The 27,525-nt window shown below is 39.0% G+C and overlaps 1 protein-coding gene across 4 annotated transcripts in view; it reads right to left on the bottom strand.

The window, feature by feature from the left end:
* Positions 1-25,158, bottom strand: part of gpc6b (glypican 6b) — a 38,594-nt gene extending 13,436 nt beyond the window's left edge. The window contains exons 1-4 of one of the 4 annotated variants that reach the window (XM_048194896.1): positions 25,116-25,158; positions 6,832-6,990; positions 5,200-5,591; positions 4,604-4,769 (exon numbers count right to left, since the gene is read on the bottom strand). In XM_048194896.1, coding sequence (XP_048050853.1) covers positions 4,604-4,769; positions 5,200-5,591; positions 6,832-6,940 — 667 coding nt within the window. In that variant the 5' untranslated portion in view covers positions 6,941-6,990; positions 25,116-25,158. Of the gene's footprint in view, positions 1-4,603; positions 4,770-5,199; positions 5,592-6,831; positions 6,991-12,397; positions 12,900-25,115 lie in introns of those variants that run through there. The other 3 variants (XM_048194897.1, XM_048194895.1, XM_048194898.1) reach the window with 3 other exon arrangements.
* Positions 25,159-27,525: the final 2,367 nt, after the last annotated feature.

Below are 27,525 nucleotides of genomic sequence, written 5' to 3'. Positions count from 1 at the left end.
AGAGATATAAAAAGAATCAAACTATTACCCTGAGAAACAAGTGCACTAGTGTTTAAACAGAAAAGACGCAAGATTCACTTTTGTTCTACTGCTCAAAAGTGTTTTCGAAAGAGTCTCTTCTGATCACCAAAGCTGCATGTACTTGATCAAAACATTTTGAAATATTATTACAATGTAAAAGAGCTGTTTTCTATGTGAATATATAGCAAACTGTAATTGATTTATTCCTCTCTTTTAAAAGCAGATAAGTCTATTTATTTTGTTGTTCTAACTATGCATGATTATATATATTCACATGTACCATTGTTTTCCTGCTGACTTGTTTTCCTCTTTTCTCTCGGGTCATTACCCACCAGTCGAGAAACATTTACTAAATAACTAAATAATACACCAGAGACTGGCTATAAAGTATTTTCTGAAGAACATATCAATAGAAGGTTAGTTTGAGAATGTCATTAATCTTCAGATAAACTCTCGGGTCGTTCTGTCTGTCCTGTAATAAAGCAGGACAATCTCTTATTCATGAGCAGCTCTTCTCAGGCACAGGAAATGTTCAGGCTTGAATTTTCATGAATTGTGAAGTTGTGGCTAGATCCTGTTACCTAATGAAACAAATCATGCGATTAAAAAGAAATGAGCAAATAAAATCAATAAGGATCTGTTTACACTTTGGTAACAAAGGACTGCAGAAAGGGCAAGAGTAATCTGCGTGTTTGCCAAACACCAACAAGGATAAACAGGAATACGAATTACAAGAAAAAGATGAACATGATACAAAAGTTCAGCAAAATCCTGTGCGAATTTTATTTTAGTTTTAATGACTTCACTATTAGGGCTTTCACCATATCTGTGATATCTGTGATAAACTGCTGAGAATAACTGGTGTTGAATTTAAACTCAGCGTATCACTCGAGTTCTGTGAATGGAAGCTCAAGATCTATTTCTGTCGGCTCGGGACACTCGCTCTCCTCTCGCTGCGTTTGTGTGCTGAGATTTCCCCAAGGACAAAAAGAATGAAACAAATGAGCCAACAGATGACAAGAGTACAGAGCTTGGACAGCAGCTCCGATCATTCGGTTATAGAAGAACTCTATCAAACTGGTGGTCAGTTTTGAGAATAATTCCACTGGATATGACTCCATGTCCTGAAGGGTTACACCAGGACTTCAACCGGACTTCCCCTTCCAGCCAAGTCATTTCAACACAGACCGCTCTATGAAAGCGATGTTAAAAACGTCCCACAATGCCCATGTCAGCCAAACCGAAGCACTGCCCAAAATCTGCCTGGAATACCCGGAAAGAAACATTCCTCGCAGGAGCGCCACAGCAGCTGTTACATGCTAAAGTAAAATCTATTTACCAATTCAAACCGTACACTCTTAAAAACAATAAAGGGATTTTTCACAGCGATGCCATGGAAGAATCTTTCTGTGTTTCCCAAACAACATTTAACCATTTTTAAGAACCTTTTTCACAATAAAGACCAATTTTTGTGGCTCTATGGATGTTAAAGGTTCTTCATGGATCCATCGATGCAAATAAAAAACCTTTATTTTTAAGTGTGGCACATTTATGGGGTTAATAGTTTAGCTCAAAAATTAATATTCTGTCATTATTTATTCAGCCTCATGTTGCTCCAAACTCGTACCACTGTTATTTTTTCAGAATCATCATGTTTTTCTTTATCCATATAACCTCAACCGCACAAAACAAAATCAATCATGTCACCGTTTTTAGATCACTACAGAAAATGTGTTTATGTGTTACTAAAGCCATTATTGCATATGCATTTGTAGGAGTTTCACTTTCAGACACTTAATTTGTGAGAGGAGGATAGTTAAAGAGGGCTGCCCTACGATCACTTTTGAAGTACTTCCTCTGAACGATATGACACTTGCTGACACTTTTGTGGCACGTGTTATGTGAACAGACGCACACAAAACATGGACATGATTGGAAAAGGTTAAACGGTTCTAAAAAAAAGTTACACTTGAACTCCTCGAGGTCAAAAAACACAAAAATACAGACGTTTTGGGGGTTCAGTCTACAAATCAGCCATGACGCTGGAAAAGAGTTCACAGCAATGAAGGGGTTAATTGAAAAATTATTTTCTATTAAAAAAATTAGAAAATGTATGGATTAATTAATTGAACTGTATTGTAAAAAAATAAGGGGAAAAATGGATTATAATTACTAGGGCTGGGACAATACATTGATTCTCGATACAATGATTCTGGATCTGGATTTGCGTTAAAACGACCCAATCGCTGGGTTAAAACAACCCAATCCCTGGGCTAAAACGACCCAATCGCTGGGCTAAAACGACCCAATACCTGGGCTAAAACAACCCAATCCCGGTGTTAAAACGACCCAATCGCTGCTAAAACGACCCAATCGCTGGACTAAAACGACCCAATCGCTGGGCTAAAACAACCCAATCCCTGTGTTAAAACGACCCAATCGCTGCGTTAAAACATCCCAATCCCTGGGCTAAAACGACCCAATCGCTGGGCTAAAACGACCCAACCGCTGGGTTAAAACATCCCAATAATCGCTGCGTTAAAATGACCCAATCGCTGCGTTAAAACAACCCAATCCCTGGGCTAAAACGACCCAATCGCTGGGCTAAAACGACCCAATCCCTGGGCTAAAACAACCCAATCCCGGTGTTAAAACGACCCAATCGCTGCTAAAACGACCCAATCGCTGGACTAAAACGACCCAATCGCTGGGCTAAAACAACCCAATCCCTGTGTTAAAACGACCCAATCGCTGCGTTAAAACATCCCAATCCCTGGGCTAAAACGACCCAATCGCTGGGCTAAAACGACCCAACCGCTGGGTTAAAACATCCCAATAATCGCTGCTTTAAAATGACCCAATCGCTGCGTTAAAACGACCCAATCGCTGCGTTAAAACAACCCAATCCCTGGGCTAAAACGACCCAATCGCTGGGCTAAAATGACCCAATCCCTGGGCTAAAATGACCCAATCCCTGGGCTAAAACGACCCAATACCTGGGCTAAAACGACCCAATCCCGGTGTTAAAACGACCCAATCGCTGCTAAAACGACCCAATCGCTGGACTAAAACGACCCAATCGCTGGGCTAAAACAACCCAATCCCTGTGTTAAAACGACCCAATCGCTGCGTTAAAACATCCCAATCCCTGGGCTAAAACGACCCAATCGCTGGGCTAAAACGACCCAACCGCTGGGTTAAAACATCCCAATAATCGCTGCGTTAAAATGACCCAATCGCTGCGTTAAAACAACCCAATCCCTGGGCTAAAACGACCCAATCGCTGGGCTAAAATGACCCAATCCCTGGGCTAAAACGACCCAATACCTGGGGCTAAAACAACCCAATCCCGATGTTAAAACGACCCAATCGCTGCGTTAAAACGACCCAATCGCTGCGTTAAAACGACCCAATCGCTGGGTTAAAACATCCCAATAATCGCTGCGTTAAAATGACCCAATCGCTGCGTTAAAACAACCCAATCCCTGGGCTAAAACGACCCAATCGCTGGCTAAAACGACCCAATCCCTGGGCTAAAACAACCCAATCCCGGTGTTAAAACGACCCAATCGCTGCTAAAACGACCCAATCGCTGGACTAAAACGACCCAATCGCTGGGCTAAAACAACCCAATCCCTGTGTTAAAACGACCCAATCGCTGCGTTAAAACATCCCAATCCCTGGGCTAAAACGACCCAATCGCTGGGCTAAAACGACCCAACCGCTGGGTTAAAACATCCCAATAATCGCTGCTTTAAAATGACCCAATCGCTGCGTTAAAACGACCCAATCGCTGCGTTAAAACAACCCAATCCCTGGGCTAAAACGACCCAATCGCTGGGCTAAAATGACCCAATCCCTGGGCTAAAATGACCCAATCCCTGGGCTAAAATGACCCAATACCTGGGCTAAAACGACCCAATCCCGGTGTTAAAACGACCCAATCGCTGCTAAAACGACCCAATCGCTGGACTAAAACGACCCAATCGCTGGGCTAAAACAACCCAATCCCTGTGTTAAAACGACCCAATCGCTGCGTTAAAACATCCCAATCCCTGGGCTAAAACGACCCAATCGCTGGGCTAAAACGACCCAACCGCTGGGTTAAAACATCCCAATAATCGCTGCGTTAAAATGACCCAATCGCTGCGTTAAAACAACCCAATCCCTGGGCTAAAACGACCCAATCGCTGGGCTAAAATGACCCAATCCCTGGGCTAAAACGACCCAATACCTGGGGCTAAAACAACCCAATCCCGATGTTAAAACGACCCAATCGCTGCGTTAAAACGACCCAATCGCTGCGTTAAAACGACCCAATCGCTGGGTTAAAACATCCCAATAATCGCTGTGTTAAAACGCTAGATATACTGTGTGATATATTGTGTTTTCAACCATAATACAACTGAAAATCATGATCGTAACATTATCTCCATTCCAAAACCTCAAATTGCCAGAGAGTGATTGATCTTTTATAAATCGTTCAAATATTGGTGTCCAGGACGCGGTGAGCGCTGACATCTGTGACAAGGTGACATGACATCTATAATTCCTGAAGCTTCAGGTGTGTTTCAGCTCTTACCGATGTACCTGCTCCACTCCGGGTCCAGATCGGCCTGGTCAGCCGCACAGCCCTTCATCACGTCCAGACAGTATTCGCTGCAGGGCTTCAGCGTGGACAGACCTCGACACTGAGAGCAGTACAGCATCCTGGTGAAGCTGCCGACACACGCCGGGCTCATGCTGACCTGAGACACATCAGCCAATAATCATGAGACGCGTTTCTCAATTCAGACAACTTTAAAACCAAAATTATGAGGCAGCAAAGACATAAACGCACAGTTCACGAGAACTGAAGGGAGATACAAACACCACTACAGGTTAAACGATTGGAATAATTATGATTTTTTAATGTTTCTGAAAGAGTCTCTTCTCCATTTATTTGATCAAAAATACAGTAAAAATAGTGAAATTTTATTCCAGTGTAAATCAGCTGTTTTCTATGTGAATATATAGTAAAGTGTAATTTATTCCTGTGATCAAAGCTGAATTTTCAGCATCATTACTCCAGTCTTCAGTGCCACATGATTTGGTTTTCCCAGGTTGGTTTTCCCTCATGAATCACATGCACAGGACAGTAAGCAGCACAAGTGAACATGTTCTCGAGCAGCAGCTCACCTCGGACACCCTGTTGGCCACGTCCCGTCCGACCGCGAGGCCCTGGACAAACGTGCGCGCTGCGATGAACGCTCGTGTAACCTGAGACTTCAGCTTCTTGGGAACGTCTCCGAAGGGCTTAAGCTGCTCCATGTACTTGCTGATGCATTCCAGATAGTCTTCAGTGATGAGATACTGGGAGTTCAGCAGCTGGAACATGCGCTCCAGGAGACGCGTCCAGAAGTCGTTCAGCATCTCCTCCAGATTGACGTTCCCGCCGGTGTAATATCGCTTCAGCTCGGAGAAAAGGCCCTGGAAGACCTCGACGTTCTGCAGGTAGGGCTTTCCGTAAGTGCGCAAGAACATCTCGTTCAGAGAGCGCTCCGTGTTCTCCAGCAGCTCCAGGAAGAAGTCTGTCAAAGCAACAAATGAAGGTTTTTGAGGAAAACATTCCAGGATTTTTCTCCATATAGTGGACTTCACTGGGGTTCAACGGGTTGAAGGTCCAAATGTCAGTTTCAGTGCAGCTTCAAAGAGCTCTACATGATCCCAGACGAGGAATAAGAGTCTAATCTAGAGAAACCATCGCTCATTTTCTAAAAAAAATAAACATTATATACTTTTTAACCACAAATGCTCGTCTTGCACTGCTCTGTGATGCTCCACGCATGACGTAATCATGTTGGAAAGGTCACGCGTGACGTAGGAGGAAGTACCGATCCAGTGTTTACAAAGAGAACGTCAAAGACCAAGTCAAACAACCTTTACAAAAATAGGTAAAACAACGATGTCGGACGATTTTGAAGTTGGAGGAGAAAATGCGATGGAGTTTTTCACTCTACCGCGGTACTTATTTATGCGTCACGTGTGATCTTTCCAACATGATTACGTCATGCGTGGAGCATCACAGAGCAGTGCAAGACGAGCATTTGTGGTTAAAAAGTGAATAATTTTTAATTTTTTTAGAAAATGAGCGATGGTTTCTCTAGATAAGACTCTTATTCCTCATCTGGGATCATGTAGAGCTCTTTGAAGCTGAAAAATACAAAGCAACAAGAACACCTCATAAAAAGATGGATTTTTTTCCATTCTAAGCTCAAATAAACATAGACTAACTGAACCAAAGCTCTTATAAACAAGTACAGCCACTGTGTTTATCAGATCATTATGTGACGAACCGTTTCCAGACAAAAGATTATTTTGTGAAAACACACGATTCGAGTCGTTCTTTAATGGCATTTATGGACTCATTTGTTACGTCTGGAGGTATTTTTGCTTGTTTTCTCTCATTTAAGCAGAGTAATCTGAGGAATAATATTGCTGGAAGTATATCTAGCACTAATAATCCTCGTGCACTCAGTAGTCAAGCATCTTTGTCCAGACAGAGATTCACATTATCAGTACAGCCTAAATGTTTTTAAGCTTTCTCCAAAACTTAAATATCATTAAATATCAAGAATAAATATCACGGCGCCCCTAGTGGTTGATTTTGACACCACGTTATAACAGTTATCGACAGCTGTGCAGCGTTTCTCTCCTGTCACTGATGGACACCGTCTACAATCATAATCTTCATGATAATATTCATATGCAGATTGGGGCACTGAAACATTTCCACCATCCAATCAGTGAAGGTTACAGAACAAATCGTACCATCAAACCTTTTATGTCCGCTCACAAAAGCGTTCCTCAGCTCCTCGCTGGTGTCCTCCATCAGCTTCTCAAAGTCACGAGAGCTCCTGCGGCTGAAGATCTCCTCCATCTCTGTGTTACAGCAGGATCTCTGAGGAGCGCAAACACGCAGATTCACTCCTGCAGACCAGAGACACGCTTCAGAGTCACTGACGCTCAAAGAAATTAATGCTTTTATTCATCAGTAAAGACATTTATAATGTTACTAAAGATTCTGTTTCAAATAAATACTGAACTTTCTATTCATCAAAGAATCCTGAAAAATAAAATGTATTACGGTTTTCACAAAAATATGAATTGATAATAATCATAAATGTTTCTTGAGCATCAAATCATCATATTAGAATGATTTCTGAAGGATCATGTGACACTGAAGACTGGAGTAATGATGCTGAAAATTCAGCTTTGATCACAGGAATAAATTACACTTTACTATATATTCACATAGAAAACAGCTGATTTACTGATTTACAATTTTACTGTATTTTTGATCAAATAAATGCAGCTTTTGTGATCAGAAAAGACTCATTGATCAGTCATTCCCATATTTTTGTTGTGTTTCGGATTTGCATATTTAGAAATGATGACTAAAGCGATCATTCAACACTTCAAATGAATTTTAAAGGAATAGTTCAACAAAACAATTACCATTTTTGTTCATCATATTCACCCCCATGTCATGACAATCCTTTATTATTATTTATTTTCTGTGAGGCGGCAGAATGTCTGAACAACAAGTGCGGATGATTTATACTGAGAAGATTAAAAATAAATAAATAAATGAATAAAATAAGAAAAAGTAAAAATTAAAAAAATATATATAAAGCTAAAATAAAACTAAAATTAAATAAAAATGCAAAAATTAAATTAAAATAAATATCATACGGACTTAAATTTAGATTTTTTTTTAGTTTATTTTTTTCATTGAAATTCACTGCATGAAGTTTCTTCAAAAGCTCTTCTCCCATTTTTGACCTTCATTTCCATTTCTGGCCAATCAGGGAGAAGGGCTTGTTTTCTTGTCTCCAAGGCCTCTTAGCTTTCCATGTCTATTTAAGGCTCGAAATAACAAAAAACGTGATGTCCGCCATAAAGCAGAAACGGCATTAAACCACCTCAGGCTGTGTGTGTTTTATCTGCATGAAGATACGTGACAGTATATGTTTGTCCGTTGGCTCAGTGATAAACTCAACATGAAAAAGCGCAGGAAAGTGTATTAATAAGGCAAACAGGGTCAGTGTTGACTATAACACAGTGTCAGACAGCGACCTCGTTGATGAAGGACTCTCCTGTCAGTGATTCGTCAGACTGCACACTTCTGACCTCAAACCTCTTACCCGTCAACAGCAATCCAATCTCTGATCATGAAGTCAAGGAGGTCACAGAATCATGTCAACAGTGTTATTCAGTCTGTGGTTTGACCTCTGAGAATCACAGCACACATTCACACACCAAACATCATCCTGTGTTCAGAGCTGGAACACTTCTGAGCGTCTGCGAGAGTCACGGACGCCTCGTCACACGCTTTAAATATACGTGTGGAGAATCTCAGAGTAACTTCAGATTGTGCAGCTCCAGTTGGATCAGCCTTTTACAACGCCACAATCGTGAAGCTTATAGACGGATCGACGTGCAAAACTTTCCAAGACTGTCATATTATCCATACAGTGTAAACATCACAAGCACAAGCTGTCATCGCTGCCTGACGCTCATTATGTCTGCTTCACTCAATACATGACGTGACTGATCTCAGCAAATCCAGATAAGGTGATTTGCAAAATATGGCACTAACCAAAGCAATAATATTGCAAACTAATCATATGCAAACTTTATTACTGCAATATTATGAAGAATATTTCATAGATGTGTCGTGCACACGGCCGACACCACTAAGGCTCTATGAAATACATTTATTTTGTCCCAAATTTTCCTTTTTAATTTTTCTGGATTCCATTTTAATGGTTTAATTAAAATTTTTGAATTCAACAAAATTTTTGAATTAAACATTTGAATTCATAAAACTTTATCAATTTAATAATTTATGACCATTTTTACAATAGGCACTATGAATTGTTTTATGATTTAATGCAAATTTATTTATCAAAGACGGTGGTAATCACAGCATAAAACTTTTAAAATGGAATTGAATGAAAATTTAATAAATCCTTTTTTTTGGCAAACAACGTGTCCTGCGACAGGTTTACTGTGAAAATTAAAACTTGGAAGAGAAATTGTGAGAGATTCCTTTAAAAAAAAAAATAAGGTTTTACTGTAACTGACATTAAATGTGTAATACTGTAAATTCCATGTTCATGCCTGGATTGATTCTGCAATTCCGTCTGCGTCACAGAAATCACAGGATCCTTCATTACACTCTTTAGTTTACATGCTCCTTGCACACTCTTTACACACTCCTTACATGCTCCTTGCACTCTCCTTACACACTGATTACACACTCCATATGAACTCTTACACGCTCCTTACACACTGATTACACACTCAATATAAACTCTTACACATTCATTAAACTCCTTACACGCTCCTTACACACATTTACACTCTTGCACACTCCTACACCCTCATTACACACTCAATGTAAACTCTTACACACTCATTACACGCTCCTTACACGCTCCTTACACGCTCCATATAAACTCTTACACACTCATTACACACTCAATGTAAACTCTTACACTCCTTACACACTCTATATAAACTTGCACGCTCCTTGCACCCTCATTACACTCTCCTTACACACTCGATATAAACTCTTACACTCAATGTAAACTCTTACACACTCATTACACGCTCCTTACACACTCGATATAAACTCTTACACACTCAATGTAAACTCTTACACACTCATTACACGCTCCTTACACACTCAATATAAACTCTTACACACTCAATGTAAACTCTTACACACTCATTACACGCTCCTTACACACTCATTACACGCTCCTTACACACTCGATATAAACTCTTACACACTCAATGTAAACTCTTACACACTCATTACACACTCCTTACACACTCAATATAAACTCTTACACACTCAATGTAAACTCTTACACACTCATTACACGCTCCTTACACACTCCTTACACACTCCTTACACACTCATTACACGCTCCTTACACACTCGATATAAACTCTTACACACTCAATGTAAACTCTTACACACTCATTACACGCTCCTTACACACTCGATATAAACTCTTACACACTCGATATAAACTCTTACACACTCAATGTAAACTCTTACACACTCATTACACGCTCCTTACACACTCAATATAAACTCTTACACACTCAATGTAAACTCTTACACACTCATTACACACTCCTTACACACTCATTACACGCTCCTTACACACTCGATATAAACTCAATATAAACTCTTACACACTCAATGTAAACTCTTACACACTCATTACACGCTCCTTACACACTCGATATAAACTCTTACACACTCAATGTAAACTCTTACACACTCATTACACGCTCCTTACACACTCAATATAAACTCTTACACACTCGATATAAACTCTTACACACTCAATGTAAACTCTTACACACTCATTACACGCTCCTTACACACTCAATATAAACTCTTACACACTCAATGTAAACTCTTACACACTCATTACACGCTCCTTACACACTCGATATAAACTCTTACACACTTAATGTAAACTCTTACACACTCTTACACACTCCTTACACACTCATTACACGCTCCTTACACACTCGATATAAACTCAATATAAACTCTTACACACTCAATGTAAACTCTTACACACTCATTACACGCTCCTTACACACTCGATATAAACTCTTACACACTCAATGTAAACTCTTACACACTCATTACACGCTCCTTACACACTCATTACATACTCCTTACACACTCATTACACGCTCCTTACACACTCGACATAAACTCTTACACACTCAATGTAAACTCTTACACACTCATTACACGCTCCTTACACACTCATTACACACTCCTTACACACTCATTACACGCTCCTTACACACTCGATATAAACTCTTACACACTCAATGTAAACTCTTACACACTCATTACACGCTCCTTACACACTCGATATAAACTCTTACACACTCAATGTAAACTCTTACACACTCATTACACGCTCCTTACACACTCATTACATACTCCTTACACACTCATTACACGCTCCTTACACACTCGACATAAACTCTTACACACTCAATGTAAACTCTTACACACTCATTACACGCTCCTTACACACTCATTACACACTCCTTACACACGCATTACACGCTCCTTACACACTCGACATAAACTCTTACACACTCAATGTAAACTCTTACACACTCATTACACGCTCCTTACACACTCATTACACACTCCTTACACACTCATTACACGCTCCTTACACACTCGATATAAACTCTTACACACTCAATGTAAACTCTTTACACACTCTTTACACACTCCTGGTCCATCACCCATTACTTATCCTTGCAAACTCGCAAACCACATAATAATGTTAAAGCGGCGGTGAAGGTTTGGTTTAACTTTTACCAGGAGACAACCTTGAGATTATTATTTTTAAAACAAACCAACAATTAAAGCCATGAGTCATGAATAAAGGCCTTGCTCATATCCTAAACGCTGGTGTTACGAGTGTGCCACGGCATTATAAAATAATGACATTATTCCCTTTAGGTCTCAATGATTCAAACAAGATCGCTGAAGCTAAACTCTAACTCAAAGCAAATCTCACCAGCAGTTTACAGGGTCAAAAATGTGTTATAGAGAGAGGAGATTTTAATTATTACCGGTTAGCAGTTATTGGTCCATCTCTAGTGATTGGACTTACGTTTCTCAGTATTTCAGTTACTTGTAGTTACTCAAATAAACCCGAAACTGAAATGCAGCATTAACAAACACTTTTTGTGTTTGTGAATGGAGAAAGCTTTAAAATCTCTACTTTCAAAACATGTTTTTGTGTGGCATCGTCCGTCCCTCAGTATTTGGTTTATCATTCTAAAACAACAAGAGTTAAACAACAGAGTTGTCAATTATCATTATTACCAATAGGTTTTCAACTACAAACAATGGAGATGTCAAACTCTCAAGAGTTGACATGGTCTCTGAACTGCAACAGATATTTGGGTTAACACCATCTACATAAGCTACTAACGAGCTACAGATCATTCATTTCCACTAACATGTCAATATGCCACACTGTACGGGGTAAGTTGTCACAAATGATTGGGCTTTTCAGTTTAATGTAAACAAGATCATTCATGAAAAAGCCAAAGCCAACTGAAAATGCAATGTTTTTCAGACATGTAAATCACTCACACAGCTTTCATTGTGTTCACTTTGTATGTGGTTTTATTGTATTCACTTAAATATGATACTGTAAACTTAGCCTGGAGAACAGAATTCATATTATATTAATCAAAATGAAAACTGTTTGTGTATGCCCCTGTCTCCCCTATTTAATCACTATGTTTACTAAACTTGTACCTGATGTTTCCTCGGTGGGAACACTGTCAGGACTGAATCCCAGAGCAGTGAACGCGTCTTTCACCTGACTGCAGTTCAGCGCGCTCAGATCCGCTGCGACCGACACGCGCAGAACCAAGAGCGCGCACAGAGCGGCGAACATCACGAGCTCCGGTGAAATGTGTTGCTTTATTCCGCGGTAGATCCTCGTCATGGAGTGGATCAATGAAGAAACTCGCGCCGAATCCTCCAGACACTCTATATGGGAGTAAAAACAGCAGAAACCATCGCGCGTGGCAGAGGCGCAGTGATGCGCGTGAACCTGCAGCTGTCAGTCAGATCTCCTCAGAGCTGGAACTTCACTTCAGAGTTTCTCCCGACTGTTTGCCGGTTGTGACTGGGAGAAAAAGCGATTTTACCGCGGACAACGTGCGTGATACGTCATCAGAACGTCCCGAACGTGCTCCTTTTTACTTTATTCCAGTACAACGGAAGGAACAACTGCTTATCCACAATTTGCAGGGAATACCATGAGGGAATATTTAAATAAAGCGATTTGCGAATTGAATTGGGTCTGAACCCCTTTATCTCTTTCTGCTTGTTCACCATCCTCGTCTTTTTGAGCTTCTGTCCGAATAACAGAAACGTTCTATCAAAGTTATGAACACACATTATTTCAGTAACATTCTATTAATGTTCATCTGGTCTTTAATAATGTTCTCAAAACGTTTGCACAAAAACACTATTTATACATCCTTTATGGTGACATTTTTTTTTAAAGGTTTTTACTTGTTTCAGAACGTTCAGAGAACATTCAAAAGTAACGTTCCCGCAATGTTTGAAGAATGATAGGCCTACAATGGAATATATTCCCTTAAAATTTGCACTGGACATTTAAACATTCAGAAATAACGTGAAATGTGAATAACTGATTCTTGAGATAAGGGACAAAACATGTTTTAGAAGTTAGTTTTTATTATTTAATAATACATTACTTTTAAACTAATGTATTTGTAGATAAAGGTTTCAGCTAATGAGTCATGTAAGGGAACAGGTTCTTCTGAAAACATACATTTATTCACTGATGGAGTTGACAGATAAATTGACAAATACTAACGGAGTTGACAAATACTGACGGAGCTGACAAACACTGACGGAGTTGACAAATACTGACGTTATGACAAATACTGACGGAGTTGACAGAAATTGACAAATACTAAAGGAGTTGACAAATGCTGACGGAGCAGACAAATACTGATGGAGTTGAAAAATACTGACGGAGTTGACAAATGCTGACGGAGCTGACAAACACTGACGGAGTTGACAAATACTGACGTTATGACAAATACTGACGGAGTTGACAGAAATTGACAAATACTAAAGGAGTTGACAAATGCTGACGGAGCTGACAAATACTGATGGAGATGACAGATAAATTGAAAAAAATACTGACGGAGTTGACAAATACTGACGGAGTTGACAAATGCTGACGTAGCTGACAAATACTGATGGAGTTGACAAATACTGACGGAGTTGACAAATACTGACGGAGTTGACAGATAAATTGACAAATACTAATGGAGTTGACAAATACTGACGGAGCTGACAAACACTGACGGAGTTGACAAATACTGACGTTATGACAAATACTGACGGAGTTGACAGAAATTGACAAATACTAAAGGAGTTGACAAATGCTGACGGAGCTGACAAATACTGATGGAGTTGACAAATACTGACGGAGTTGACAAATACTGATGGAGTTGACAAATACTGACGGAGTTGACAAATGCTGACGGAGCTGACAAATACTGACGGAGCTGACAAATACTGATGGAGTTGACAAATACTGACGGAGTTGACAAATGCTGACGGAGCTGACAAATACTGATGGAGTTGACAAATACTGACGGAGTTGACAAATACTGACGGAGTTGACCGATAAATTGACAAATACTAATGGAGTTGACAAATACTGACGGAGCTGACAAACACTGACGGAGTTGACAAATACTGACGTTATGACAAATACTGACGGAGTTGACAGAAATTGACAAATACTAAAGGAGTTGACAAATGCTGACGGAGCTGACAAATACTGATGGAGTTGACAAATACTGACGGAGTTGACAAATACTGATGGAGTTGACAAATACTGACGGAGTTGACAAATGCTGACGGAGCTGACAAATACTGATGGAGTTGACAAATACTGACGGAGTTGACAAATGCTGACGGAGCTGACAAATACTGACGGAGTTGACAAATACTGACGGAGTTGACAAATGCTGACGGAGCTGACAAATACTGATGGAGTTGACAAATACTGACGGAGTTGACAAATACTGACGTTTTGACAAATACTGACGGAGTTGACAAATACTGACGGAGTTGACAAATACTGACGTTTTGACAAATACTGACGTTTTGACAAATACTGACGTTTTGACAAATACTGACGGAGTTGACAAATACTGACGGAGTTGACAGATAAATTGACAAATACTGACGTTTTGACAAATACTGACGGAGTCGACAGATAAATTGACAAATACTGACAGAGTTGACAAATACTGACAGAGTTGACAGAAATTGACAAATACTAATGGAGTTGACAAATACTGACGGAGTTGACAGATAAATTGACAAATACTGACAGAGTTGACAGAAATTGACAAATACTAACAGAGTTGACAAATACTGAAGGAGCTGACAAACACTGACGGAGTTGACAAATACTGACGTTTTGACAAATACTGACGGAGTTTACAAATACTGACGGAGTTTACAAATACTGACGGAGTTGACAAATACTGACGGAGTTGACAGATAAATTGACAAATACTGACGGAGTTGACAAATACTGACGGAGTTGATAGATAAATTGACAAATACTGATGGAGTTGACAAATACTGAAGGAGCTGACAAACACTGACGGAGATGACAAATACTGACGGAGTTGACAGAAATTGACAAATACTAAAGGAGTTGACAAATGCTGACGGAGCTGACAAATACTGATGGAGTTGACAGATAAATTGACAAATATTAACGGAGTTGACAAATACTGACGGAGTTGACAGATAAATTGACAAATACTGACGGAGTTGACAAAGACTGACAGAGTTGACAGAAATTGACAAATACTAAAGGAGCTGACAAATGCTGATGGAGCTGACAAATACTGACGGAGTTGACAGATAAATTGACAAATACTGACGGAGTTGACAAATACTGACGGAGTTGACAGATAAATTGACAAATACTGACGAGTTGACAAATACTGACGGAGTTGACATAAATTGACAAATACTGACGGAACTGACAAATACTAACAGAGTTGACAAACACTGACGGTGTTGACAAATTTTGACGGAGTTGACAGATAAATTGACAAATACTAATGGAGTTGACAAATACTGATGGAGCTGACAAATACTGACGGAGTTGACAAATACTAACAGAGCTGACAAATACTGACGGCAATGACAAATACTGACGGAACTCACAAATACTGACGGCAATGACAAATACTGACGGCAATGACAAATACTGACGGAACTGACAAATACTGACAGAGCTGACAAATACTGACGGAGTTGACAAATACTGACGGCAATGACAAATACTGACGGAACTCACAAATACTGACGGAACTCACAAATACTGACGGCAATGACAAATACTGACAGAGTTGACAAATACCAACAGAGCTGACAAATACCGACGGAGTTGACAAATACTGACGGCAATGACAAATACTGACAGAGTTGACAAATACTGACAGAGTTGACAAATACCAACAGAGCTGACAAATACCGACGGAGTTGACAAATACTGACGGCAATGACAAATACTGACAGAGTTGACAAATACTGACAGAGTTGACAAATACTGACGTATTGTCAAAAGCTGACAGAGTTGACAAATACTGACGTATTGTCAAAAGCTGACAGAGTTGACAAATACTGACTGAGCTGACAAATACCAACAGAGCTGACAAATACTGACGGCAATGACAAACACTGACAGAGTTGACAAATACTGACGTATTGACAAATGCTGACAGAGTTGACAAATACTGACGGCAATGACAAATACTGACGGAACTGACAAATACTGATGGAATTGACAAATACTGACGGAGTTGACAAATACTGACGGAGTTGACAGATAAATTGACAAATACTGACGTTTTGACAAATACTGACGGAGTCGACAGATAAATTGACAAATACTGACAGAGTTGACAAATACTGACAGAGTTGACAGAAATTGACAAATACTAATGGAGTTGACAAATACTGACGGAGTTGACAGATAAATTGACAAATACTGACAGAGTTGACAGAAATTGACAAATACTAACAGAGTTGACAAATACTGAAGGAGCTGACAAACACTGACGGAGTTGACAAATACTGACGTTTTGACAAATACTGACGGAGTTGACAAATACTGACGGAGTTGACAAATACTGACGGAGTTGACAGATAAATTGACAAATACTGACGGAGTTGACAAATACTGACGGAGTTGATAGATAAATTGACAAATACTGATGGAGTTGACAAATACTGAAGGAGCTGACAAACACTGACGGAGATGACAAATACTGACGGAGTTGACAGAAATTGACAAATACTAAAGGAGTTGACAAATGCTGACGGAGCTGACAAATACTGATGGAGTTGACAGATAAATTGACAAATATTAACGGAGTTGACAAATACTGACGGAGTTGACAGATAAATTGACAAATACTGACGGAGTTGACAAAGACTGACAGAGTTGACAGAAATTGACAAATACTAAAGGAGCTGACAAATGCTGATGGAGCTGACAAATACTGACGGAGTTGACAGATAAATTGACAAATACTGACGGAGTTGACAAATACTGACGGAGTTGACAGATAAATTGACAAATACTGACGAGTTGACAAATACTGACGGAGTTGACAGATAAATTGACAAATACTGACGGAACTGACAAATACTAACAGAGTTGACAAACACTGACGGTGTTGACAAATTTTGACGGAGTTGACAAATACTGATGGAGCTGACAAATACTGACGGAGTTGACAAATACTAACAGAGCTGACAAATACTGACGGCAATGACAAATACTGACAGCAATGACAAATACTGACGGAACTGACAAATACTGACAGAGCTGACAAATACTGACGGCAATGACAAATACTGACGGAACTCACAAATACTGACGGCAATGACAAATACTAACGGGACTCACAAATACTGACGGCAATGACAAATACTGACAGCAATGACAAATACTGACGGAACTGACAAATACTGACAGAGCTGACAAATACTGACGGCAATGACAAATACTGACGGAACTCACAAATACTGACGGCAATGACAAATACTAACGGGACTGACAAATACTGACAGAGCTGACAAATACTGACGGAACTGACAAATACTGACGGAGTTGACAAATACTGACGGCAATGACAAATACCGACAGAGCTGACAAATACTGACGTGTTGACAAATACTGACGGCGCTGACAAATACTGACAGAGCTGACAAATACTGACGTCAATGACAAATACTGAGAGCAATGACAAATACTAACATGTTGACAAATACTAACAGAGCTGACAAATACTGACGGCAATGACAAATACTGACAGAATTGACAAATACTGACGTGTTGACAAATGCTGACGGAGCTGACAAATACTGACGGCGCTGACAAATACTGACAGAGCTGACAAATACTGATGGAGTTGACAAATACTGACGGAACTCACAAATACTGACGGAGCTGACAAATACTGACGGCAATGACAAATACTGAAAGTAACTTCTATCATAATGCTTGTATAATGTATAGTGTTGTTCACAAATTTGTGAACTTATTCCACTATACTCATCTTCGCACCAACATGATACAAGGAAAAGGTCTCTTTTATAAGGGAAAATCAGGAATTTAAAATGTACTAGTTTCAGTGTCTGCTATAGAGGACCACAAATATGGAATGAGTTAGACAATGATATTAAATTGTCTGCCTCACTATCCATATTTAAAAGAAATTTAAAATGTAAGCTGCTGGAAAATTATAGTAACGACTGATATCGCGGCTGAGGTCTTACCTTTATTGTATTTCTCCTTGTACATGTGGCAGGGAAGTATGCAGTGCCTACATGATGTAATGATGAGTAACTGCATATTCATATTACTGTACTAGACCTACATAAAAATTATGACCCTTTATATTACATTTACTTTTATGTATTTACTTTTTTTTTATTATTGTTATCATTATTCTACTATTATATTATTATTTCAACTTAAAGTATCTAAAATCTGCCAAACCATCTGTTTTGTTTACACTTGGTGATGGACCCCGGCCATAAGATGCATAGCTTTTTAGGATGTCCATTTTCCACAGTGTCAGAAATAATATCTGCACTTATGCACATGTTAATGTTGAATACCTACGTAGGCAGATGTGTGTACGTGCGTGCACATGTATGTACATGCGTGGTAGGTGCTTGCTATATGTATGTGTGGGAATATATGGGCACGCATGCATTCATGCATTTATGTATATGTGTATGTAGGTATGTGTATATATGTATGTACGTATGTATATGCATATATGTATAATTTGTGCTATATGTGCATGTGTGTATATGTGTATATGTAAACGTACAGATGTAGTGGAAATAAACTAAATGATATGATGATACTGACGGAGTTGACAAATACTGACGAAGTTGACAAATACTGACGGCAATGACAAATACTGACGGAGTTGACAAATACCGACGGAGTTGACAAATACCGACGGAGTTGACAAATACCGACGGAGCTGACAAATACCAACAGACCTGACAAATACTGACGTGTTGACAAATACTGACGGAGTTGACAAATACTGACGGCAATGACAAATACCGACGGAGTTGACAAATACCAACAGAGCTGACAAATACTGACGTGTTGACAAATACTGACGGCAATGACAAATACTGACGGAGTTGACAAATACTGACGGAGTTGACAAATACTGACGGCAATGACAAATACTGACGGCAATGACAAATACTGACGGAGTTGACAAATACTGACGGAGTTGACAAATACTGACGGCAATGACAAATACTGACGGAACTCACAAATACTGACGACAATGACAAATACTGACAGAACTGACAAATACTGACGGAGCTGACAAATACTGACGGAGCTGACAAACACTGACGGAGCTGACAAACTGACGGCAATGACAAATACTGACGGAGTTGACAAATACCGACGGAGTTGACAAATACCGACAGAGTTGACAAATACCAACAGAGTTGACAAATACCGACGGAGTTGACAAATACTGACGGAACTGATAAATACTGATGGAGTTGACAAATACTGACGGCAATGACAAATACTAACGGAACTCACAAATACTGACGGAGCTGACAAATACTGACGGAGCTGACAAACTGACGGCAATGACAAATAATGATGGAGTTGACAAATACTGACGGAGTTGACAAATACTGACAGAACTGACAAATACTGACGGAGCTGACACATACTGACAGAACTGACAAATACTGACGGAGCTGACAAATACTGACGTGTTGACAAATACTGATGGAGCTGACAAATACTGAGAGCAATGACAAATACTGACATGTTGACAAATACTGAGAGCAATGACAAACTGATGGCAATGACAAATACTGACGGAGCTGACAAATACTGACGGCAATGACAAACTGATGGCAATGACAAATACTGACGGAGCTGACAAATACTGACGGAGCTGACAAATACTGACGGAGTTGACAAATACTGACAGAACTGACAAATACTGACGGAGCTGACACATACTGACTGAGCTGACAAACTGATGGCAATGACAAATACTGACGTGTTGACAAATACTGACGAAGCTGACAAATACTGATGGAGCTGACAAATACTGAGAGCAATGACAAATACTGACATGTTGACAAATACTGAGAGCAATGACAAACTGATGGCAATGACAAATACTGACGTGTTGACAAATACTGACGAAGCTGACAAATACTGATGGAGCTGACAAATACTGAGAGCAATGACAAATACTGACGGAGCTGACAAATACTGACGGCAATGACAAACTGATGGCAATGACAAATACTGACGGAGCTGACAAATACTGACGGCAATGACAAACTGATGGCAATGACAAATACTGACGTGTTGACAAATACTGATGGAGCTGACAAATACTGACATGTTGACAAATACTGAGAGCAATGACAAACTGATGGCAATGACAAATACTGACGGAGCTGACAAATACTGACGGCAATGACAAACTGATGGCAATGACAAATACTGACGGAGCTGACAAATACTGACGGCAATGACAAACTGATGGCAATGACAAATACTGACATGTTGACAAATACTGACGGAGTTGACAAATACTGACGTGTTGACAAATACTGACGTGTTGACAAATACTGACGGAGTTGACAAATACTGACGGAGTTGACAAATACTGACGGAGTTGACAAATACTGACGGCAATGACAAATACCAACAGAGCTGACAAATACTGAGAGCAATGACAAATACTGACATGTTGACAAATACTGAGAGCAATGACAAATACTGACATGTTGACAAATACTGACGGCAATGACAAACTGATGGCAATGACAAATACTGACGGAGCTGACAAATACTGACGGAGCTGACAAATACTGACAGAACTGACAAATACTGACGGAGCTGACATACTGACTGAGCTGACAAACTGATGGCAATGACAAATACTGACGTGTTGACAAATACTGACGAAGCTGACAAATACTGATGGAGCTGACAAATACTGACGGCAATGACAAACTGATGGCAATGACAAATACTGACGTGTTGACAAATACTGACGGAACTGACAAATACTGACGTGTTGACAAATACTGACGGAGCTGACAAATACTGACGGAACTGACGGAACTGACAAATACCAACAGAGCTGACAAATACCAACAGAGCTGACAAATACTGACGGAGTTGACAAATACTGACAAAACTGACAAATACTGATGGAGCTGACAAATACTGACGGAACTGACAAATACTGACGGAACTGACGGAACTGACAAATACCAACAGAGCTGACAAATACTGACAGAGTTGACAAATACTGACGTGTTGACAAATACTGACGGAGCTGACAAATACTGACGGAACTGACGGAACTGACAAATACCAACAGAGCTGACAAATACCAACAGAGCTGACAAATACTGACGGAGTTGACAAATACTGACAAAACTGACAAATACTGATGGAGCTGACAAATACTGACGGAACTGACAAATACTGACGGAACTGACAAATACCAACAGAGCTGACAAATACTGACAGAGTTGACAAATACTGACGTGTTGACAAATACTGACGGAGTTGACAAATACTGACAGAGCTGACAAATACTGATGGAGTTGACAAATACTGACATGTTGACAAATACTGACGGAGCTGACAAATACTGATGGAACTGACGGAACTGACAAATACCAACAGAGCTGACAAATACCAACAGAGCTGACAAATACTGACGGAGTTGACAAATACTGACGGAACTGACAAATACTGATGGAGCTGACAAATACTGACGGAACTGACAAATACTGATGGAACTGACAAATACCAACAGAGCTGACAAATACTGACGGAGTTGACAAATACTGACATGTTGACAAATACTGACGGAGCTGACAAATACTGATGGAACTGACGGAACTGACAAATACCAACAGAGCTGACAAATACCAACAGAGCTGACAAATACTGACGGAGTTGACAAATACTGACGGAACTGACAAATACTGATGGAGCTGACAAATACTGACGGAGCTGACAAATACTGACGGAACTGACGGAACTGACAAATACCAACAGAGCTGACAAATACTGACAGAGTTGACAAATACTGACGTGTTGACAAATACTGACGGAGTTGACAAATACTGACAGAGCTGACAAATACTGATGGAGCTGACAAATACCAACAGAGCTGACAAATACTGATGGAACTGACAAATACCAACAGAGCTGACAAATACTGACGGAGTTGACAAATACTGACATGTTGACAAATACTGACGGAGTTGACAAATACTGACGTGTTGACAAATACTGACGGAGTTGACAAATACTGACAGAGTTGACAAATACTGACAGAGCTGACAAATACTGACGGAGTTGACAAATACTGACGTGTTGACAAATACTGACGGAGTTGACAAATACTGACGGCAATGACAAATACCAACAGAGCTGACAAATACCACAACTACGTGTTGCACAGTGGAGCACTTTTTTCTTTCTCAGTTGTAGCTGCCTAATAAACATAAAAAATGACAAAAATGCCCACAGGATGACAGAGTTGACATGTTAAAGCTGTGACCGCAGAGACTTCAACATTGTTTGTATAAAATATTAAAAAAATATAAAAACTTCCAGGACTGTGTCCTACTGTGAGATCCACAATGAGCAGGAAAGAGTAAGTAATTACACTGCCTGATTTATTCAGAATTATAAAAAAATCATGACGGAGTTGATGCAAAGTGAGGACACAACTTTGACAGGCACTAATTTATGAAAAATATAATTCAAGACTTTTTCTATTGTTTGATATATTAGAGATCTCTGCTTTTCAATTTAAATGCATATTTTTGAATTTGTTGCATTTTTAAACACTTTGTTTGGCAAATTTTTAAGTATTTTTATTTCGATTCATTTATTTTTTTACAGAAAGAGGGCTTTTGTGTGTAGGACATGTTTTACCCCTTATCTCACAGTTTAATGTTCGTAAAACTGTTAACTGTACACACTATTTAGAAACTATATTAGTACAGTTTAGGCCCTGAACATTCACAGTCCTCTAAACAAGAGCATTCAAGATTCAAGTTGAACAGTTTGAATGGATATCGGCTGATGTCACATGACCTCAACAATGCTATTATATAAATCTATCTTTCTCTTTCCTTGTCACTTCCGGTTGTTTTCTACATGCCGTTCTCTGCGAGTCCAGCTGTAGAGATGCTGGTTTCACGCCAACACGCCTTTCGACCGGTTAATAACGAGTTCACGGGGAAAGAGCGGATCTGTCCATGAAGAAAACCATCATGAAGGATGCATTCATACAAGGCTTGGGAACTATTTCCGCTGGACACAGTCTGGGAGAAAGCCAGACACTTGTGATCAACCACTTGTATTCATGATTAAATTCTAACTGTATTCTTGCACTGCTCTTTTAACAAAACTTCTTTTGTTTCATGTTCTCTCACTGAAAACCTGTCCCAGTCAAATCCTCAGTGTGAAGGACCTATAATGACCTCCATACTTCCACATGCCGGAGGACGTTATGAAACGCCTCCATTGTAGTCTTGAGTTTTCTTCACAATACTCCTCATTTAAATAACTCATGCGCAGAATAAAGGGGCGGGGCCTGGTTGAGTTAATTAGTAGTGTGTTGAAACTGGTGGTTATGGTAAGGGGCGGGACATTTCCCAAACACCAATCACAACACACTGCTCCAGCCGACCAATCAGAGCACATTGTGCTTTTCAGAAGGCGGGGCTTCATAGAGACAGGAACTAAACAGAGCGTTACTGACAGACTGGGAAGAGAGGAGCTGCAACAATGGAGAATATGAGGAAAATAATCAACCTGTTCTAGTGGAGCCCAAAAACAACATCAAGACTTTGAACAAGGGCATAATAAGTCCAGGAAGGCAAGCCAGTTTAAACTGTACGCTTATGAGTTCATTTGAGGCTGTTAATATAAAGCATGTCTCATGTTTAGGAGAACTGTGTCCTCCACTATTTTCAGATGCATTAGCAGTTCAACATCCAAGTCTGTCAATAGAAATGGTATTTTTGGAGCAAATACGTGTTGCACCGTTACACACCTAAAAAACACACAAATTTTAATACCATAACAGCACATTTTCAAATGCAATCCGGCTGTCAAATGCAATAGAGCTGGATATGAAAGGGTTAAAAATAACTACTAGTCCAAACAGAAATACTGAAAGGGCTGTTTTAATCCACTGCACATTCATTCATGTTTTCGCTAGTCAGACTTTCAACATCCCAAGCTTGAGATCAGTATACTGAATGTCAGTGTACTCAATGGTTAATTCATCATTAGAAGGCTAACATCATGACAAAAGGCCTCGTGAAGGACTGCTTCTCCAAAATGTTAAATGTCTTTTTCAGCAGTCACAGTGGCAAATAATAAACACAAAACTAAAGTTTGACAAGAGAAACTTTGACAAAGTCTTTTCTTATTCAGACATATGGAAAATTACAACAATATTTTCCTGTAAAGATGCTTTGAAACACTGTGAAAAGTGCTTTACAAATGCATTAAGACACACAAAATCCCTACCCTTTATCAAGTCAACATAATGACTGATCCATCCACATATGAATAAAACGTGATAACGATCCTAGATCACTGTAACAGGAACAAACAACTCAAGATATCTGACTCAATCAGGCTGACAGCTGTCCGTCATCATCACACACTCCTCTATCATGTTTTAATAAGCTGAAGGTTCATTAAGAGACTATCAGGTGCATGAGCTCATGATTAATATGCTTTAAACATACTGAAATGTTGATATTATTAAAACTAACACACAAAACATCTCTGAATCCATTAAATCCACTGACTTACTGGTGTTTGTGCTGCTGCTTTCCCTCCAAAATGATGTCACTTCCTGGAAGACAATGATTGGTTTCATTTATTTAAAAAAAGGAACAAGAAGGAACTTTAAACTAAAACTTTTAAATTAAAATATTTCCAAGAATTTTTTCCACATAATAATTAGCAAAAAATATTTAAAATTCAACCGCTGATGTCATTGTGGTTAAATAAAACAAATATTATTTCCATCTTTATATACATGGGTTTCATGTGACGTCACTGTATTCTATCGCCGCCATATTTGGGACCGGTCACAGCTGCGCGCCCTGTTTAAGTCTATGGTGACAGCAGCTACAACTACCAGAGGAAGGCCAACGAAACGCTTTCAGAAGGTTCACAACAAATTTATAATATATCTTGGATATGTGGTGCTGTTAGCCGTTTCAACAGTCGTCAGAACTACAAATTTATTTGATCCCAAAGTAGTTAGATCGGCAGAATTATTGGCTTCATTCAGAAGGGACCACACCACTGGCAGCCAAACAGCAATGCACAACATTAATAACTGCTGGGACTGTCATTTACGTAACATTATAACGAGGACACTATTGTAATAAAATGTTGTGAATTCTCTGTGTTGTTGTTTCAGCGTGTTGTTGTGGTAAGAGCGCGTCGACTGAGTTAAACATTGATTACATAACTTGTTCAAACTTCACTTGTGCATTCGCATCATTTTGTACAGATAAAACTTATTAATTTTATTAAGTATAAATATCTGATTATTCTCATAAAGGATGTTTCGTTGAGGTAAATAACCCACAGAGCTGATGATCATCTATAGCTTCAGTGCGAGCGCTCAAAAAGTAAGACAAAACATTAATATGATTGGGACTGTCTTCTTATACATGATATTATAATCGTATATACTTGTAAAATAACGTTGTGAATTATTTGGGCTTATTTGCTGTGTTTCGGAGTTTCAATGAGGTTACTTCAAGTTCATCTGTGCGTGATTTTGTGCAAATACTAGTTGTAATATTTTTATTTTGTATTAATATCTGGATTATTTTATATAGGATGTGTTCCGTTGATTAATTAAAAAGTTGAAAGTTAATTAACTTTCAGTTTATGGTTTTTTTATTCTCTTCAGCTTCAGCGTGCGCAGCTCAAACAGCAATGATTAAGTCATTAAAATGTTTAACGTTACTACACAGTATTATTAACTTTAATATTTCTTTTAGAAAATGAATGCATTATTTTTAATAACTAGCTCTTATATTCTAGTATTATTTTCATCAACACATAGTTTGATTAATAATAAGGATCATGAACAATAACAGATTTTTTTTTGTATACAATAACATCAATAACAGATTCATTTTGATAACAGTATTATTTGAGCTGCGCGCGCTGAATGAACACCCGTAAACTGAAGCGCTTTGCTAGAAGGTTAATTAACTCAACAGGACACATCCTATGGTAATTCATATATATTTATACAAGCTATACATAAAATTACAACTTATATTTGCACAAAATCATGCACGCATGTACTTGAACTAAGTAATGTAGTCAGCTGGTGTCGTGAATTTGTTCATCCTGTAACACGCCGAAACACAGCAACTAGAATTCATAATATTTTCAAATAAATCAAATAAATTTGAAGTTCTGACGACTGTTGAAACGGCTAACAGCACCACATATCCAAGATATATTATAAACTTGTTGTGAACCTTCTGAGAGCGTTTTGTTGGCCTTCCTCTGGTAGTTGTAGCTGCTGTCACCATAGACTTAAACAGGGCGCGCAGCTGTGACCGGTCCCAAATATGGCGGTGGGCATAGCGGAAGTGACGTCTTTGAAACCCATGTATAGTCTATTTATTCAGTACAACATACACCACCAGACACACAAGACTGGAATCATTGAGATTTTTGATGTTTCTGAAAAAGTTTCTTCTGCTCACCAAAGCTGCATTTAATTGATCAGAAATACAGTAAAACAGTGAAATATTATTCCAGTGTAAATCAGCTGTTTTCTATGTGAATATATAGTAAAGTGTAATTTATTCCTGTGATTTTCAGCATCATTACTCCAGTCTTCAGTGTCACATGATCCTTCAGAAATCATTCTGATATGATGATTTGCTGCTCAAGAAACATTTCTGATTTTTATCAATTCATATGTTTGAGGAAACCGTCATACATTTTATTTTTCAGGATTCTTTGATGAATAGAAAGTTCAAAAGAACAGCATTTATTTGATAAACTCTCTAGTCTTGCTGTTGCTAATTTCAGCTAATGTATCAATTCTAAATATATTTCCACACTTTTTGCACAAAGATCATTATTTTTAAACATGTTCAAAACTGATATTTACCTTTGCTTGGTAAACAAATTTTATTCATAATGAACGTAAACATTTTCACACAATGAAGTGAAT

The sequence above is a fragment of the Megalobrama amblycephala genome, linkage group LG6, assembly GCF_018812025.1.
Source record: "Megalobrama amblycephala isolate DHTTF-2021 linkage group LG6, ASM1881202v1, whole genome shotgun sequence".
NCBI lineage: Eukaryota > Metazoa > Chordata > Actinopteri > Cypriniformes > Xenocyprididae > Megalobrama > Megalobrama amblycephala.
The sequence above is the reverse complement of the archived record's forward strand: the minus strand, read 5'-3'. Positions and strand labels throughout refer to the sequence as shown.